General features: G+C 38.1%; 2 protein-coding genes across 2 annotated transcripts in view; both read left to right on the top strand.

Moving 5' to 3' along the window:
• The first annotated feature begins 10,397 nt into the window (after window positions 1-10,397).
• Window positions 10,398-11,288, top strand: LOC137652687 (serine/arginine-rich splicing factor 4-like). Its single transcript, XM_068386091.1, has one exon. It carries the CDS (start codon window positions 10,398-10,400, stop codon window positions 11,286-11,288), a length of 891 nt encoding a protein of 296 aa, XP_068242192.1.
• Window positions 11,289-17,510: 6,222 nt separating this feature from the next.
• LOC137653112 (BTB/POZ domain-containing protein 6-B-like) overlaps window positions 17,511-20,000 on the top strand; it is a 70,024-nt gene continuing 67,534 nt past the window's right edge. The window contains exon 1 of the mRNA XM_068386506.1: window positions 17,511-17,710. Within this exon, the coding sequence (XP_068242607.1) occupies window positions 17,686-17,710 (25 nt within the window). The 5' untranslated portion in view covers window positions 17,511-17,685. The remainder of the gene's footprint in view (window positions 17,711-20,000) is intronic.

Genomic DNA, 20,000 nt, shown 5'->3' on the forward strand with positions numbered 1-20,000 from the left:
ACCACTGTTGTTTTTCTTTGTTCCTGCCATTTCATTTTCCGTTGCTGTTGGTGCTACTGAATGATTTTCTCTTTTTAACTAAGGGCAATATTTGTCCTTTCAATTCTACTATGTTGCAGTGGGGGGGGGGGGTTACCCTCCAATATTAGATTTACCATTGCCAAACCCGAGATCAATCTCTTTCAACACTTGTACATCTATTTAAAGGTTTAAAAGTCGCTCATAAATGGCAGAAGCAAGGGCCACAATGCCTTACCAGGACAATGCGCTAGAGACTGATCTTACACATATGGTCAACGCACATTGTCCTGCTAGCTAGGGCACTGTCATTGTCCCTTGCCTCTGCCATTCATAAGTGTCCTTTAATGTCTTGCTGGTCGTCCCTTACTTGACATCTTGACAAATTGGGCCTTAGGTTCGATTCTTGCCCTACTTTGTGTCCTCAATGTCACAGTATCTATAGAAGCATGTACGAAAATCTCACGTTTAACTGATGATAATATTGGGACGTAGTGGCCCACAATCCTGATTTTAGTTAGTTAGTTCGTTCGTTTAAGAACTCGTCATAACTGCAGCAAAATCCTTGACGGTTGAACATCGTAATGTGTGCTTTATATCTACACAAGTTTTGCATAATCTCAGTATTGGCACAAGGCAGTGGTCTTCTATTTCGAGTCATCTTAAAGGACCAATTAAGCGGTCACAGACAGCTGATTAGTAAATAATGATGTTAATTCCTGTTGTGGTAGCCTATTGGAAATGCCCTGCCTGACGAATTGCCGGACTGAGGTTCGAGTCTAGCACAAGCTCGATAGTTTCTTGTTTCGTGTAGTGTCTGTAACCTTACCATACTTGTGAGCTAAGTATGCGGGGTTTGGGGAGCCTAAAGGTCTACCTGCTTAGTCATCAGCAGCCATTCACTGGCCCTCCCTAGTCCTAGCTTGGGTGGAGAGGCGACTTGGGCGCTGATCTTTTCTGGCTTGCTTGCTTCTACATAGCATTACCTTATATAAAACATGGGCTCTAGCGTTGGCAGCCCGTAGAACGCGGACGCTGATCATATCTATATGGTCAGTCTCTAGGGCATTGTCTTGCTAGCTTGGGCATTGTCACTGTCCCTTGCCTCTGCCATTCATGAGCGGCCTTTATGCCTTTTAAACCTCTGCTTTCGTCGAGATTGCTCATACTTAATGAAGCATTGTTTTAAAATTCATTTGCATCACAAAACTGCAAAATGTGAAATGGCAATTTTGATCTCTTCATAAAGCATGGCATCACTAAATTGAACTTAACCAAAGCCGTATGATATCCGATGTTAAAAGATACTTTGGGATTATGCCTTTTCTCAGGGTCGTCTATTGTTTGTTTAACTGCCATACACTTCAGTTAGCAAGAAATTCTGTTTTATCCTTTTTAAGTGTGTGACAGTTCATTTTATACATTTATCTCCATGTTCCATCAATATATGACTCTTCATGTAGATACGTTCAGCAAATTTTTTATAACGTTTTATTATCTCTCTCTCTCTCTCTCTCTCTCTCTCTCTCTCTCTCTCTCTCTCTCTCTCTCTCTCTCTCTCGATTTTGAGCGTAGATATATATGGATTTATGCTAATGTTAAGCTATATTATTCTTGAGTCCTTTAAAGTAAAAGCTCTTTCAAAAACCTCATTCAATCAAGTTTCACAAATGCAAAATAATGGTTAATGCCTTTTCTTCTCTTGGTGTCATCATCATTCCTACCCCATGTCTTCCAACTCCATCTGATCTTCCTGAGGTAATAATTTATATATATATATATATATATATATATATATATATATATATATATATATATATATATATATATATATTGCCTTGGTCTCTAATTTCCTTACCAATCCCCTTACAACGTGTTTTACTTAGAGCCAAGATATCCAAACTATATTTCATAAATTCATTCTCCACTTGCTATAACTTCCCAATCTGATTGATGGTTCTAACATTCCAATTACGTATTTTCAATTTTTCTTTAGTATTTATAATCTGGGAGATTCTTAGCACCCCGCTACGCCCGGGACTGGGGGCCATTTTGTCATTGACTAAATCCAGAGGATTCATATATATTTACATACATATATATAAATATGTGTGTGTATATATATATATATATATATATATATATATATATATATATATATATATAAATACCCAATGGAATTGCCAGACATATATCTCTAAGTCACTCGGGTAAGTTTAAGTTAGTGGGAATTGTTGAATGTGTGTGCGTATCTATCTAAATACAATATTTAAACGTCGTGTTTGACGGGTCGCGTACACTAGGAAGGAAGTAATTAGGCAAATTTTTCTCAATTAGTTATCGCTATATTTGGGAATAATTGTGTTTGCATAGTTCAATCACTTATCATTTATCATAAGACAGTAATCTAAAACGCCAAGAAGTATTGAGAGTTTCCGAATGAGTCAAAAGATCTGATTTTGTAAGAACAGTGACCTGGGAAAGGGGAAGGAGACCTACCTGCATATATTTAAACTGGTAAGACACATATTCACCAGTTCAAACAGTGCTATGAATTGTGAATCGATAATAAAGTCGTAAGAGGTCAAGCTATTTAGTGATGGCAAGAAACCAAGGAAAGAAAATCGATTTTTTATTTTTTATCCTTGGTGAGGACTTCCATTGTGAGCCATGTTTTAGGTATCCATAATATATATTATTTATGTTTTCGTTTATATTTTAGTTGCTTAAGTTTTTCAGAATGACAATTGTGTTTTTAATTCGCGAGGAACATTCAGGTTTTTTCCAAGGCTGAAAGTTTCATTAGATAGTTACCCGTAAAGTACCAAACGAAGCCATTTTCTCAAGAAAAGAAACGTTTTCTTTGAAATGCCAGCAAAACCGTCGTTCCATAACTAAAGAATGAAAACAGAATGGTTATTTTGTGGAAATAAAAACCTCATAGATACACGTTTACTTACTTTAATTTGATGGCTGCTTTTCCGGTCCCATACAGCAGGGTTACCCCACTCTCTATAGGTCCTCCACTGTCGTTTTACCTTGTTCGTTCAGAGTATTTAACTTTCATATCACATATTGTTCATTTACTGTTAGATCGTCACTGTCAAAAGACTCTTGAAATAGGATAGTCTTCAGTTTCCTCTTTAAAGCCTTAATGTCTTCAATCATTCGAATGTTTCGTGGGAGCTTATTATATAGTCTCATATACAAGGAATATATATATATATATATATATATATATATATATATATATGTGTGTGTGTGTGTGTTTGTGTGTGTGTATATATATATATATATATATATATATATATATATATATACATATATATATATATATATATATATTATATATATATATATATATATATATATATATATGTGTGTGTGTGTGTGTGTGTGTGTATGTATGTATGTATCAAAAAGCTACCCACAGAACTTATCCGGGTGGCATAGGAACTGGTGTTGGGGGGTTTCATTGAGAATCCAGATTTTTCTCCTATAGAAGGTCTTTTGAACTCCTCCTGAAACTATGAAGCTGTGTTAAAGGTCAAATGTCTTTATTAGTATTTTTCATAAATTTCTGTAAGAAAGATCTTAAAATTTTCTTATTTATTGTTTATAGATGATTTATAGTTCTTCAAATTTTCGTTGACAGGATGAACTGCCATTATTCAAGGATGATTAGTTTTTTGTTGCTATGCCCTGACGAAAGCCATTAATTATTGGTTGAAATAGATGATGGCAAGAGTTGAATAAATGGAGTAGTTAATTTCATCTTTTCTTTCAAATTACCATCCACCAAAGACAAGAAAAGAATATTACATTAACATTTTTGATGTCACGAGATCTTTAACATATAAATCATGTATAATGTATATATATATGTATTTATGTATATATATATGTATATATATATGTATATATATATATATATATATATATATATATATATATATATATATATATATATATATATACAGTATATACGCACATAGTAATCATCAACATCTGTTAATAGTTCACTGCAGAACATTGGCCTCAGACATGACCTTCCACTTGCATCGGCTTATGGTCTTTCTGTGCTAGTCCAAATCCGCTAACTTTCTTAATTCGTCAATCCATCGTCTTCTCTTCCTTCCCCTAGTTCTTTTGCAGTCTCTAAGGACCAATTCTGTTATTCTTAATACCCTTCTATTATCTATCATTTTCATTACACGTCCTGCCCACGTCCATTTCTTTTTCTTAAAGTCCGTCCACACGGTCGAACAGTGTGTGTCGGACAAACACTGTTACCATATCTAAATTGAAAGAGAATGACGCCATAAGCGTTGAAATGAGGGAAGTTGATATGGTAACAAACAGTAGTACCAGATGAAGTTGACTACCACGATTTCTACTCCTTTTACCAGACAAAGACCGGAAGAAATGTCCGAAGCTGATGTCCGCTGGCATCTGTGTGTTATAATCTGCACTCGAGAATCAAGTAGTGGTTATCAGCTTCAAGTACGGAGCATCATAACCATAGTACACCATGAAATAAAAGCACAATTCCTGATCTTTTGAGAACAATGGAATGGTATATGGAAGGACTAGTTGCAAAGACAGAGTTAAAAGAGAAGCTATTCATTCATTTAAAGGAAACTCAAATTGATTATAAATCAGACTTTAAAAACTATATACTTATGGGCCCAAACGCTTCATATATCTTATTGGAGAACTTAAAACCTTATATAACTAAGCAAAGCGCATGCATGAGAGGAAGCATTTATCCAGAAGCACGTCTGGAGGCATTTCAGAATCACATATGCCTGACTTAAGATAACCTATCAGTGAACTGAAGATGATATTGTTATTAATGTGCAATGTATAGCCTATTTTATTCCAAGAAATAACTAATGTTTGAGACTGGTCACACATCGGATTATGTGTTAACTAAATCCAAATTGTATCAGTGATAAAGATAAAATGTTCAAAAATTGTTTCCCCTTTTCTCGTGAGAGAGAGAGAGGGAGAGAGAGAGAGAGAGAGAGAGAGAGAATGAGAGAATTACGTATTTTCCTTACGATCAAACGCTTCTTCTAGCAAATGAGAGACTTCGGTGTCCATAATTTGAAACAGATTCTATTATGCTATACTGGTGTAACGAAACGCCATAATTTGGTTGTGCAAGTGTTTTCGGTACCAACCTCCGACTTTTTATATTTCTCTAATTTGCGTAGCCCTTCCTTGTAATGACCCATTATGGATCCCCTATTCTTTTCGACTTGTAAACCAGTTACAGATATTCCACTTCTCGGAATTTCTGATGTTATTTTATTTATTGCTGCTACACGTTTATTTCTGTCTTTGTAAACATTTTCTTTGATGTTTTATAAGCATGGGCTCTGCCAGCACTGTTTGATTAGCAACTGAGCCTCTATTATATCTTAAAGTCAGCTCTCCTCCGTAACTGGATTACAACGAGTCATGTTGAAAGGGATGGTGATACCTAATCTTCTAAAATTTAAAGTTAATCCGGTAAACAAGTAGAGCTCCCCTCATAGTTCCACTCCGCTTCCGGAGAATGTCTGAAGCTCGGACTCAGTGAACACAGGCACTCTCCGGCACACCATTTGGTGCTCGTTATAGACGTCATTAACGCTTCTGTCACAATGTTAACTGGTAATAATTGTGTTTGACGCACACTGTTCGACCGTGTGGACGCACCTTAACATGTTGTTAGAATATCCTCTACTTTAGTTTACTCTCGTATCTATGTTGGTCGTTTTCTGTCTCTTAGTGTTAAACCCATCATCATTCTTTCCATAGCTCCCTGAGCAGTAACTAGTTTATCATCTATGGTTTTAGCAAGTCTCCAAGTTTCTGATGCATAAGTTAATACTAGCAGGACCATTTGCTCGAATACTTTTTTTAGAGAAAGCGGCATTTTACTTTTCATACTCTCATTTTGTTTACCAAAATCTCTTCAGCACATGCTTATCCTTCTTTTAATTTTGGTCTCGTGTCCTGTTAAAACGTTTACTTTCTGTCCTAACTTAGTATATGCATTTATTAACAATCTCTAGAGGCTCGTCGCTAACCTTTATTTGTTGTCTGTCAGCATTTTTATTGAACCTTATCATTGTTTTATTCATATTAATTGCCATTCCTACATTTCTGCTTTCTCTATTCAAATCTTCTACCATATTTTGCAATTCCTCCCATGATGCACTAAACAGAACTATGCCATCTGCAATTGTTAAGTTTTTAAAATATTCTCTTTTAGTATTAATTTTACAAGTTTTCAATCTAAATTTTAAAAACTTCTTCTCAATCAGAAGTTCCTAACCATCTTTGTGTAGCTTTAGGATTGATGTACATCTTGTATACATATTTACAAGTGTTCTATCATAAGATTCATCTATTCCTTGTTTTTGAAGTACTTTCATTACTGCTGAAGTTTTGACAGAGTCAAAGCTTTCCCATAATCTATAAATGCCATACACAGAAGTTTGTCATAATCTGTTGATTTTTTCATTAGCTGGTTAATTGCATGGATATGGTCAGATGATGTATACCCACTTTTAAAACCTGCCTGCTCTCTTGGTTGATTAAAGTCTAGCAGATTTTCTATTCGGCCTTATATGATCTCTGTAAATATTTTATATAGGCTTATCGGGAGCTAATATGTTAAGTCCTTTGTGTCCCCCTTTTTTTAAATTGTATAATGATAGAGTTTCCCAAGCTGTATTATTATTATTATTATTATTATTATTATTATTATTATTATTATTATTATTATTATTATTACTTGCTAAGCTACAGCCCTAGTTGGAAAACCAGGGGCTCCAACAGGGAAAATAGACCAGTGAGGAAAGGAAACAAGGAAAAATAAAAATTTTAAGAAGAGTAACATTGAAATAAATATCTCCTATATAAACTATAAAAACTTCAACAAAACAAGAGGAAGAGAAATAAGAGTGTACCCTCAAGCAAGAGAACTCTAACCCAAGCCAGTGGAAGACCATGGTACAGAAGCTATGGCACTACCCAAGACTAGAGAACAATGGTTTGATTTTGGAGTTTCCTTCTCCTATGCTTACCATAGCTAAAGAGTCTCTTCTATCCTTAGCAAGAGGAAAGTGGCCACTAAACAATTACAGTGCAATAACCCCTTGGGTGAAGAATGGGTATATAGAACATTCTTACAGACATTTAGTGTAAAGTTCAGCGAGTTTTACTACTATGAAATCTCTTCCATATATTATTAAATCAATTGTTACAACATATTCTCCTGCTGCTTTGCCTCTTTTCATATCTGTTAATGCTTTCTTTACTTCTCATACTGTTACGGTTTGTAACAGCTCAGGTGTGACATTTCTATTGCCAAAGTTAATTCTTATATCACTGTTATATAGCATTGTATAGATATCCTTTGCAATTTTTATCACTCTACCTCTATTGTTGATAATATATCCATTTTCATCCTTTAAAGCAAACATCTGCTGACACCCTGTTCCAAGTCTTCTTTTCATCAATTTGATGCTTCTTCCTTTCTTTAGTGTTTCCTAGATTTTGGTCTGATTGTGTTTACGGTTTTTAGATTGCTTATTGTTTTGGATAGTTCTGCTAATTCTATTTCATCTCGGATTTTACCCTCATTTCCAATCTTTTCTTTATTATGTTTTCTTTTGGTCTTTTCTGATAATTTTCCTTAATCTTGTTTAGGGACTTTTCCATCTGGCTGTGCTGAATCCAATATAGATTTTGATAAATTACTGTTCAATTCTTCTTTACTTGCTTCCATTTCATCATGCACCTAGGAGTACCTATTTTATGTTGCTAAAGTAAACTCATCAGATTTTTCTCTTATTACAGGAGTGTTTGTTTTCTTAAAATTAGTTTTTCTCTTCATCCTTAGACGAAATTTGCTTCTCACCATTCTATGATCGTCTGATGTCAACTTGTTTAACATTGTTTCGTCTTTAAATCATTTTATTTCGTTCCTCCATTTTTTGCTTCTACATGTCCATTCTCTATGTTTCTTTCAGCATATAAATGTTTTAAAAGTTAAACGCATATATATATATATATATATATATATATATATATATATATATATACGTTTATGTATATATATAGATAGATAGATAGATAGATAGATAGATATATAGATAGATATACGTTTAATATATTTATATGCTGAAAGAAACATAGATTGATAGATATGGATATAAAATCAGGAAAACAAAACACGTTATTAAATAGTTTTTGTTCCATTGGCGATTATGGGGTCAACTGTAGCTTTTTCAATAGCAGGTAGGTCGAATCAAGTCCCCATATCTGCCTTTACCAGCTGGTGCCCACAGCGACATTGTTTACGAGTAAGTCGGAGTGATGTAGTTAATGATATAACTTATTTGTTGTAATAACAGGGAAATGTGTTTACCTTATTCTTGGCTTTCTATTCAAGTTCATTAAAAACTCCGGTATATTTTTTGCATGATGTAGTTTTCTGACTAAGTCCCTTGTTGCTTATATACTTCAGAAATCTCTTAAGTTGTTTATAATCCTTAAAGATACTTACATTTTTATGTGAATTATTTTCGTAGTAGATAATAAGGTATTTGTGATGGGTCTTTAAAGATATTTTTTATTATATAGATTATGCTTATAGGAAACGATTAGATATTTTAATGGTGTTTTGGGTATGATATGGAATAATTTAATGATTGATTTGTTTGAATAGCATTACAGTATTAATGTTGAGGAATGCCGATAGATAAAGTAGGAAAACAGCAAAACAAAACAAATTGCATTACAAAGAAAAATAAAGAGAAAATAATTCATAATTTTAATTTTGAAGAGTACGGAAATGATGGGTATTAAATATATACACACATATAGTAATCATCATCATCTGTTACTAGTCCACTGCAGAATACTGGCCTCAGACATGACCTTTCACTTGCATCAGCTTATAGTCTTTCTGTTCCAGTCCATATCCGCGAACTTTCTTACTTCGTCAATCCATCATCTTCTCTTCCTTCCCCTAGTTCTTTTGCAGTCTCTAAGGACCAATTAAAATATTCGACCTGCCGTGATATACTATGTTAATTTTATGAATAGAACTTACCTGGCAGTTATACAGTATATATATATATATATATATATATATATATATATATATATAGCTTAGTCTCTGACGTTCGGCAGAATTTTTCAAAAATCGCGGCAACCGCCGTGTGGTGGTTGTGCGGTTAGGTGGTTAACAACCCTTACAGGATGGTACTTGAAATCATTCCCGTTTTCTGTTCCTCAGATCATCTCTGCTGGCCGGATTGACAACATCGTTGGTCCGCCATTAGAGTTTTTCGTTTCGCTTTCCCTGTGTCACTGTACCGGACTTCTTTTTGGTGAAGTACATTAATTTGGGGATTTGGCACTTGTGTTTCTGTTTATTCTGATACTTTTTGGTTTTGTTTAATATGAGTGAGAAACTTCATTTTCGTGTGTGTGCGAATGAGGAATGCAAGGTGAGGTTACCAAAAGTTTCGGTAGACCCTCACACGGTTTGTTTGGGTTACAGGGGTTTGCTTATGCACTGGATAATAGGTGCAAAGAATGTGAAATTTTGAATGAGAAAGATTGGTTAGCTATGAAGCGCTATATGCGCAAATTAGAGCTAGATAGAGTAAGGAGAGCTTTTAGATCTAAATCTAAGTCTACTAGTGAACCTAGTTTAGATATTTCCATTGAACCTTTAATTAATTCCTCTTTGGAAGTTGATCCTTCCCCTGAAGTAGTAACTCCTGCCCCTTTTATAGGATCTGTATCTGCAGATGACCCTCGGTATGCCAGCATGGTGGCCGAGTTGAAGGCTATTAAAGATCAACTTGCGGCCTTAAAAGGTAAGAGTGAGAGTGAAGTTAGTGCTTGTGAAAGTGCAGTGGAGGTGGCGACTGATCGAACCTGTCATTACCCTAGGTCTAGACCTCTACCAAGCTCCCAGGACCAAGGGAGAAGGTACGTCAACGACCGAAAGGTGATGAGAGGTACGTATCCTCGGTCAGCCGTCACCTCAGAAAGTCCTGTTGCTTTTTCCCAGGCTGCTCTTGACCGCCACGGAAAAGGTGTGTCGGATGTAATGGTGTCTTCCCCGAACCCCTCTCCCAGACGCAAATGGCAGTATAAGGCTTCGAGACCAACTAAGAGGAGGTGGAACCGAGAGGATCTGTCTCGTTCTCACTCTCCCGGTTCTAGTAGCCACGAACCTTGTCGTTCGGAGGATGATTTGGATTCCGTTCCTGTGAAGAGGACGAAACCAAGGGACGAAAGTCAAGAAAGATCGGCGAAACATCCTTCTCCTTCTACCAGCGCTAGCGGTTGCTAAATCGTTTATGACGGTTATGCAGGAGCAACTTTCCTCTTTAGTCCAATCTTTTAGCCGCCCTCCCTCCCAGTCGGACAGACGTAAGGACGACTCGTTACCTGTCAAGAGATCTGCTTCTAAGAGGGAATGGAGTTCCTTTCCAAGGGAACCTCTGCGCGCTTCGTCAAAGGCACGGCACCGTGCTTCTTCCTCATCTGCTCACCTCCAGGACTCTCGCGATGCGCGACGTCAGGACAATTCCGTCTCTCGCTCTCGGCGCCAGGACGATTCCGTCTCTCGCTCTCGGCGCCAGGACGATTCCGTCTCTCGCTCTCGGCGCCAGGACGATTCCGTCTCTCGCTCTCGGCGCCAGGACGATTCCAGCCTTCTTCTCCAGGACGATGCCGCTCCTCGTCGCCAGGACGATTGCAGCTCTCGGCACAAAAACACTTCCTTCTCTCGGCACCAGGACGCATCTGCCTACCGCCTCAAGGACTCTTCTAGCGCTCGGCGCCAGGACGCTCCTGACTCGCGGCGCCGGGACGATACCAGCGCTCGGCGCCAGGACGCAAGCGATTCTCGGTGTCAGGCTGCTTGCAGCCCTCTTCTACAGGACGCATTCTACGATTTTCCTCTTTCGGATTCAGGTGAACCTTCTATCCGACCGAAAGCTGTAGTAGAGGTGGGACAGGATCTTGATGATGTCTCAGAGGACGAAGACAAGCCTGCGGACGTGGCTGGCGATTACAAAGTTCTCTCTCGCTCCCTCCTTGAGCTGTATGGGGAGGAGTTTCACCCTTCTGCTCCTCGTTCTCTTCAATCACTATTTAGCAGGAAGAAGGCCAAGAAACATTCGGCCTTCATCAAGATGAAGCTCTCTATTTCTGCTAAGAAAGCTCTTGCTAAAGTGGACGAATGAATGAAGGAGCGCAGACAAGCGGTTAAGACCACCTTCTCTTTTCCACCAGCTCGACTTGCTTCGAAGGCTGGCATGTGGTACAAGACTGGAGAACCTCTGGGTCTGGGAGTTCCTGCCTCCTCCCAGGGTGACTTCTCTGGTATTGTGGACTCTGCCAGAAGGCATGCCCTTAACTCGGCTAAGGTTATGTGGTCAATTTCTGAGCTTGATCACCTCGTCAAAGGGATTTTCAGAGCATTTGAGGTTTTTAGTTTTTTGGACTGGTCTCTAGGGACTCTGGCCAGGAAGACAGAGCAAATGGAGGGAACACAAGACCTGACGAGTATCATGTCTTGCATGGATAAAGCTCTTAAGGATGGATCTAATGAGTTGGCTTCCCTTTTTTCAGCAGGAGTCTTGAAGAAGAGGGCCCTGTTATGTTCCTTTTCTTCGAGATCTGTGACTGTTGCGCAGAAGTCTGAACTCCTTTACGCCCCCCTTTCACAACATCTCTTTTCTGAGGCCCTTGTCAGAGATATTACGCTTTCTCTTGCGCAAAAGGCCACTCAAGACCTCTTATCGCGCTCGGCTCGAAAACCTTTGCCAGTCACTCCTTCGTCTCTGAAGAGAGAGGAGAGAAAATTCCAACAGCCCTTTCGAGGTAGGGCTCCTTCGAGATCAGACTTCAGAGGAAGAAGGCAGGAGTCAGGAGGAAAGACGAATAGTGGTTCGTTTAGATCCCGCTCCAAGAAATGAAGTACAAGTCCTCCAGATAACGATAGGGGCAAGACTATCACGTTTTTGGCAGGTCTGGAAGAAAAGAGGGGCGGACACCTGGTCCCTCTGAGTCATCAAGGAAGGATACAAGATCCCCCTTTTGAAGAAGCCTCCTCTTCCAAATACTTCTCTAGCCTTAGTGGCTCAGTATGCAGATGCGGTGAAACAAAAGGCCCTTCTGGATCTGGTCGACCAGATGCTGGACAAGGGAGCGATAGAACCAGTTCTGGAGCTATCCTCCCCAGGCTTCTACAATCGCCTGTTTCTGGTACCCAAGAACTCGGGTGGATGGAGACCCGTCCTGGATGTCAGCTCGCTGAACGTCTTCGTGGAAAAGACGAAATTTACCATGGAGACGACTCAGTCTGTGCTGGCAGCAGTACGTCCAGGGGACTGGATGGTGTCTCTCGATTTACAGGACGCTTATTTTCACGTCCCCATCCATCCAACTTCAAGGAAATACCTGAAATTTATGATCCAGGGCAAGTGCTTCCAGTTCAAGGCACTTTGCTTCGGTATCAGCACTGCTCCTCAAGTCTTCACCAGGGTAATGGCGAATGTTGCAGGCTGGCTTCATCAAGAGGGGATAAGGGTATCCTTTTACCTGGATGACTGGTTGATTCGATCACGGTCGAAAGAAAAATTTCCGGAGGACCTACAAAAGACGTTCATGATGGCTCAAGAACTGGGCCTCGTCATCAACAGGGAGAAATCTCAGACCGAGCCGAATCAGACTATTCTCTATTTGGGGATAGTTCTGAATTCAGTTAATTTTCAGACTTCTCCCTCCCAGGAGAGGCAGACCAAGTGCCTCGAGAAGGTCCGAGAATTCTTGAAGAAACAGAAGTGCTCAGCGAGGGAGTGGATGAGTCTACTAGGAACTCTCTCCTCGCTCGAACAGTTTGTCTCTTTGGGGAGACTGCACCTCAGACCTCTTCAACACTTCCTATCATAGGTGTGGAACAGGAAGACACAGGAAGACGCCTTTTCCTTCCCCATTCCAGCAGAAGTCAAGGATCATCTGATTTGGTGGCTGGATCCAGCTTTGGTAGGAGAAGGGATCTCCCTGTACAAGAAGAACCCAGACCTAGTGTTGTTCTCAGACGCGTCGGACTCAGGAGGGGAGCAACACTAGGAAGCAAGGAGGTCTCAGGCTCTTGGGAAAAGAGTCAGATCGGATGGCACATCAACAAAAAAGAGCTGATGGCCATTCTTTAGGGCTAAAGGCCTTCAAAGACTCAGTGTCAGGGAAGATAATGGAGGTCAACTCAGACAACACCACAGCTCTAGCTTACATCAGGAAGCAAGGGGGGGACTCACTCTCTGTCTCTGTTCGAAACAGCAAGGGAGCTCCTTCTATGGTCGAAGGAAAACAAGATAGAACTGTTAACAAGATTCGTACAGGGACAGAGGAATGTAAGAGCAGACATGCTCAGCAGGAAAGGGAAAGTTCTTCCCACAAAATGGACCCTCAACCAGCAGGTCTGTCAGAGTCTCTGGAAGTTGTGGGGGAGACCTATAATAGACCTTTTCGCCTCCAACCAGAACAAGAGGATCCCAACTACTGCTCCCTAGTCCCGGACAAGGATGCAATAGCGGTAGACACCTTTTTGATGGATTGGACGAGGATGGACACATGCGTTTCCCCCGTTCAAGATCATCAATCTGGTCGTCAGGAAATTCGCTCTCCTCGAATCAGGACAAATGATCCTGGTAGCTCCATTCTGGCCAACAAGAGAATGGTTCACGGAAGTGGTGGACATGTTGGTGGACTTCCCAAGAAGCCTTCCTGCAAGTCCAAAGCTTCTCAAACAACCCCACTTCGAGAGGTATTATCAAAACCCCCTCACTCTCAAACTGACTGCCTTCAGACTATTGAGAAGCTTGTCAGAGCGAGAGGATTTTCGGCAAAAGCTGCAAAAGCTATCGCCAGAGCGAGGAGGGTCTCTTCACAAAGGGTCTACCAATCTAAGTGGGAAACTTTTAGAGCTTGGTGTAGGCAGCACAAAGTTTCCTCAACCTCTACCTCTGTGAGCCAAATTGTAGATTTTTTGTTATCCCTCAGACAGGATGCTAAACTGGCAGTATCCACGATTAAAGGGTATAGGAGCATGCTCTCAGCTGTCTGTAGGCATAGAGGCTTAGATTTGCCTCAAAATAAAGACCTGCAAGAGCTCGTGAAGTCTTTTGAGACAACTAAACAGGTTCAGTTAAGGCCCCCATCTTGGAAACTGGATGAGGTTCTGAAGTTTCTTTGCACCAAGAAGTTTGAACCCATCTCGCAAGCTTCTCTTAGAGATGCGACGAAGAAAACCCTCTTCCTGATGGCTCTAGCCACAGCTAAAAGGGTCAGCGAGGTTCATGCTATTGAAAAACAAGTGGGCTTCAATCAGAGCGGTATGTGCTTTAAGGATTGACTTCCTCACCAAGAACGAGAACCCATCAAAACCCTGGCTGAGGACTTTTGAGGTCCCTAACCTCACTAATCTAGTGGGTCAAGAACAGGAGAAGCTCCTTTGTCCAGTTAGAGCCCTTAGAGCTTATTTGTCTCACACTAAGAATGTTAGAGGCGCCTCTAACTCCTTATGGTGTTCAGTGAAAGATCCATTTAAACCCCTTTCAAAGAACACTTTGTCTTTTTTCCTGAGGGAGACTATAAGAGAAGCTCACCTTTTGTGTGAGGAAGAGCACTTCGGCCTTTTGAAAGTATGGGCTCACGAAGTGAGAGCTATTGCTACTTCGCTGGCATATCGTAAGAATATGTCAGTTAGGCAAATTATGGATGCAACGTTCTGGAGAAGCAACTCTGTGTTTGCCTCTCATTACCTCAGAGAGGTAAGAGTGGATTATGAAGGGTGTTACCTTGGGCCCATACGTAGCTACGGCTTCTGTATTAGGCAAAGGAGTTACTACCTCCCCTAAACCTTAGCTTTTGTATACCTATGTGTGGGTTGGTGTTTTTACGGTTGTCTGAAGACGTCAACTTGTGGTACAGTACCCTCAGTCTAGATAGATAGCTTATATCTATTCTGCAAGGTTAGGTGGTTAGTTTTAGTAAGGTTGCAGTTTTTAATATAAGGAGTTGTTTTCAGCATGACAGGTCCACTCCTGGCTGACACTCCTAAGGGAAAGCGACTCAAGAGGCAGGAACCTTTGAAGTCAGCTACCTTAGCAGGTAAGGAATCAAGGTATGTTTTTTCTCCTACAACTTTTTGTTGTTTCCCCCAACGATGTTTACTGTCTGTCTCCCTCCTCCAAATGTGTGAATCAGCTATATATATATATTTAACTGCCAGGTAAGTTCTATTCATAAAAATGGAGTTTTTGTGATAAAACAAAGTTTTATGAATACTTACCTGGCATTTATATATATATATATATATATATATATATATATATATATATATATATATATATATATATATATATATATATATATATATATTAAGGCCCACCCGCCTCCCCTCAGGAGACAGGTCGGGCAAAGATGATCTGAGGAACAGAAAACGGGAATGATTCCAAGTACCACCCTGTAAGGGTTGTTAACCACCTAACCGCACAACCACCACACGGTGGTTGCCGCGATTTTTGAAAAATTCTGCCGAACGTCAGAGACTAAGCTATATATATATATATATATATATATATATATATATATATATATATATATATATATATATATATATATAACTGCCAGGTAAGTATTCATAAAACTTTGTTTTATCATAAAAACTCCATTTTAGTAAATAATTCAATATTTCATATACGCTTCTTGGTAATACAGTTGAAAAATATTTTATATAGCCTACGCTTTTGTTAATACAATAAACGATTATTTTATTACGCTTTTCGGTAATACAATGAATAAATGTTATATATATGCTTTTGGTAATACAATAGATAGATATTTTATATAGCCTACGCTTTTCAGTAATACAATAAATGAATATTTTATATGCGCTTTTTGGTAAAACAATTATTAGAAATTTTGTATATGCTCTTTGTAATAAAATATATTAATATTTTTATATGCTTTTTTGTAATACAAAAAATTAATATTTTATACAGCTTAAGCTTTTCAGTAAGACAATAAATGAATATTCTATATACACTTCGATAATACGATAAATAAAAATTGTATACGCTTTTCGGTAATACATTGAATAAATATTTTATGTATATACTTTTCGATATGATAAATAAATATTCTATATATATATATATATATATATATATATATATATATATATATATATATATATATATATATACTTTTTGATAATACAATACATCAATATTTTATATGCACTTTTCGGTATACTATAAATTAATATTTTATATATGCTTTTTGGTAATACAATAAATAAATATTTTATATACTCTTTTCAGTAATACAGTAAATGAAACCTTTATATTTTCTTTTCTGTAATACAATAAATATTTCATATACGCTTTTTGGCAATACAATAAATAAATATTTTATATACACTTTTCGATAATACAATAAATAAATACTTTATAAACGCTTTTTGGAATACAATAAAAATTTTATTTACTCTTCGGAATACAATGAATATTTTATAGACACTTTTCAGAAGGTAATGAGTATTTTATATACGCAACATCTTAGAACTGAGAAGAAATCATTCTGTTACCCGGTAAACTTAAAGCTACCCTTTTGACTCAGTGGAGAAGAGGCGCTAAAGGTGGGGAGGGGGGGGGGCGGTTGCAAGTACACAATTATTCGTCACAGTCTTGTTTCCCTGACTGTGACTCACGAGGAAAGGGGTGATGATTTGCTCATTTGTGGACATTACATCATGCAGACTTTTCGAATTTTATCGACGTCTACGCACGCACGCACAATTGTAGACAGTTTGCTCTAAGAAAACAAACAGTACGCAATATATATATATATATATATATATATATATATATATATATATATATATATATATATATATATATATAGCCAGGCACTTGTTCTTTATTATGTAAGGGAGATATGTATTTGTGCGCGCATGTGTACAGTTACTGCTTGTGACTGTATGTATCTCAGTCTATCAACAAGCAACAAAAGCAAGCGAGTTTTATGAAGAACGCAGGAATTAACCTTGCATTCCAATTACTGAACTCCCACACCCAAAATTCCATTCACGCCGAACTCGTCAATTAACCGAACGCCCTGTCACCAGAGGAGCCACTTGACTCAATAGGGAAATGAGAAGACATCTTACCTGAGCAACGCACCTCGAGTCTTCGTGATGAGTCACTCACTTTGAATCAATTCCATATGCCACCCGGGTCCTCCATCCCATGGACTTCTCACCCCCCCCCCTTTTTCTTTTCTCTCTCTCTCTCTCTATCCCAAAGCAGAGGGGGACCTGTGGTCTCTCTACCGGGCCCTGTGGTCCCCCTACCCTGTACCCCCTGTCTGACTTGAGTCAGTTTAGTGAAGGATGTGGATCTGTTGAGACGCAATCCTTTAGACTCGAGGATGGAAGGAAACAGCGGAAGTTTGTGTAGAGCAGAAATCTTTTGGTAGATAGGGAAGAAGAAGAAAGTTATTCTGAGTAAAAGCTTTGATGCATAACATTGTTCGATTCGTTGTTCCCACAGAGGATTTTATCGTTTCTGGAATATGATGCAAAACCAAATTATTACTGGTGAGTTGTTGCTTTGTTTGTTTGTTAGTTTATCTGTCTATTTCTCTAGAAAACGATGTAAATAATACACATTATTAAGACTCATGAATCACTAGAAAAGGTTAAACCTGACGGTACATAATTTATTTCATTTGTAGTGTAGATCTTGTAAAATATTTTTTTTGTTATTGCACTGGATACGCCATTAGTATTGCGTATTTCATTGTAGTCTTTGTACATGTGCTTTTGTTAAATGGCTGTAAATGAGCGCTGACATTTGTACTACGCTCGTATGAAAGGTGAGCGAGTTCCACGGGTACAAACGAACACACATCTTTTGAAGCAGACGCTAAACGCGACCTAGATAATAGAAGGACAATCAATATTAAGTATATTTTCGTTTACAGTTTTGTGACGTTGAAGCCAAATATATAAATATTTAAGAATTTATTTTTTTTGTTTTATGCAATTGATATTCATAGACAGATTATATTTCTTTATTTTGTTTTAGGATGAAATTTATTATTTTATCGATGAATGTGTTCCAGAAAGTGCAATATTTTTTTTTAGATAGTAATTTTAACTTTCATACAGGTGTTCTTAGATATTTGCATTATTTCTCTCTTTCACTCGCCCGCACACATAATGTATACACGCATACGCATATATATATATATATATATATATATATATATATATATATATATATGATATATATACATATATATATGTAATATATATACATATACATATATATATATATATATATATATATATATGTGTGTGTGTGTGTGTGTGTGTGTAAGTACGTGCATAAGACTGAGAAAACATCTTTAAACTCTGCTGTTAGCGACACGTGTTCCATGTCTATCCTTAAAAGAGAATACAACTCAAAATGAAACAAACACGGAAACCATCTGAAATAAACATCACATTCACAAGAAATATGAACAGGCGATCGTTCTGTCAGCCTTTGTACCTCAAAAAACGAAACGAGATGGTGTGAGTAATCGAAAACTAGGACCAGATCGAAGACTCTGGCGCCAGCTGAGGGGTGAGGGGGTCCTAAGAGAGAGAGAGAGAGAGAGAGAGAGAGAGAGAGAGAGAGAGAGAGAGAGAGAGAGAGAGACTCTTACACGGGAAATTGCCTCTTGCGCGACCGAAATACGTTGTGTGTTGTTATCGTATACAAACGACGTTTCTTCCAATACCGTTCGCCAACAAAGAGGGTTTCCATTGAACGCCATCAAAAAAAGGGAAATGTATTTCTATGTATATTTCATACGGCTCATACACTGTCATATTCTTCTTTTGGTTGTTTTTATTTAAAGTGAATTCTTTATACACATGACCAGGGAAACTTAGTTTGTGAAGGTTTGTTTTCAGTATCAAAATAAAGCGTATTGGAATGCATATAATAATAATTCAGAATTATTTGCACAATTTGTATACCTACGTATATCATGTATGCACACACACACACACACACACACACACACACATATATATATATATATATATATATATATATGTGTGTGTGTGTGTGTGTGTGTGTATGTATGTATGTATGTATATGTGTGTGTGTTGAGTTGGTAGGTGTATATGTATATGTGTAGATTTATGTATTCACCTACTTAGCTTAAACATAGTCATATTTTTGTGTATTCTTACGTCATGCATAACGCTCAAGAACGTCATACGATTTTAAAGCCTTATATTTGCATTAGAATATAGATTTCTCTTATTTAATGTCTAGACGATTAACAAGTGATCATTTGAATTTGAGTAGCCATGTGCTGCTAGGGGGACGAAATTCAGAATTCCTAGTAAATATTGATTGGATAGATTTAAGAATGAGAGAGAGAGAGAGAGAGAGAGAGAGAGAGAGAGAGAGAGTTGGTTTGACAGTAAGCACATGTGTACTGTTAAAGGGGAGAGGGAAATTGAGGGTTGGCTTGATAGTAAGAGAGAGAAATTGCGTTTTGAATAAAGCGAGTGAAAAGAGAGACCTTGTGTTTTCACGAGAGAGAGAGAGAGAGAGAGAGAGAGAGAGAGAGAGAGAGAGAGAGAGAGAGAGAGAGAGATAATAAAAGTGTTGTTAGACCGAAAGCATATGTAAATTCTTAAGGAATACAGTGAAATTGAATGTCGGCTTGACAGTATTGCTAAAAATTTACAGTTTGAATAAAGATATTGATAAGAAAGACCTTGTGTTTCCCCGAGAGAGAGAGAGAGAGAGAGAGAGAGAGAGAGAGAGAGAGAGAGAGAGAGAGAGAGAGAGAGAGAGAACGTTCTCTATCGGGGAGATCGA

The sequence above is a fragment of the Palaemon carinicauda genome, chromosome 14, assembly GCF_036898095.1.
Source record: "Palaemon carinicauda isolate YSFRI2023 chromosome 14, ASM3689809v2, whole genome shotgun sequence".
Classification (NCBI taxonomy): domain Eukaryota; kingdom Metazoa; phylum Arthropoda; class Malacostraca; order Decapoda; family Palaemonidae; genus Palaemon; species Palaemon carinicauda.

Excerpts from the sequence above, each read along its gene's own strand:
- LOC137652687 (XM_068386091.1), top strand. The coding sequence starts at position 10,398 with ATGACGGTTATGCAGGAGCAACTTTCCTCTTTAGTCCAATCTTTTAGC.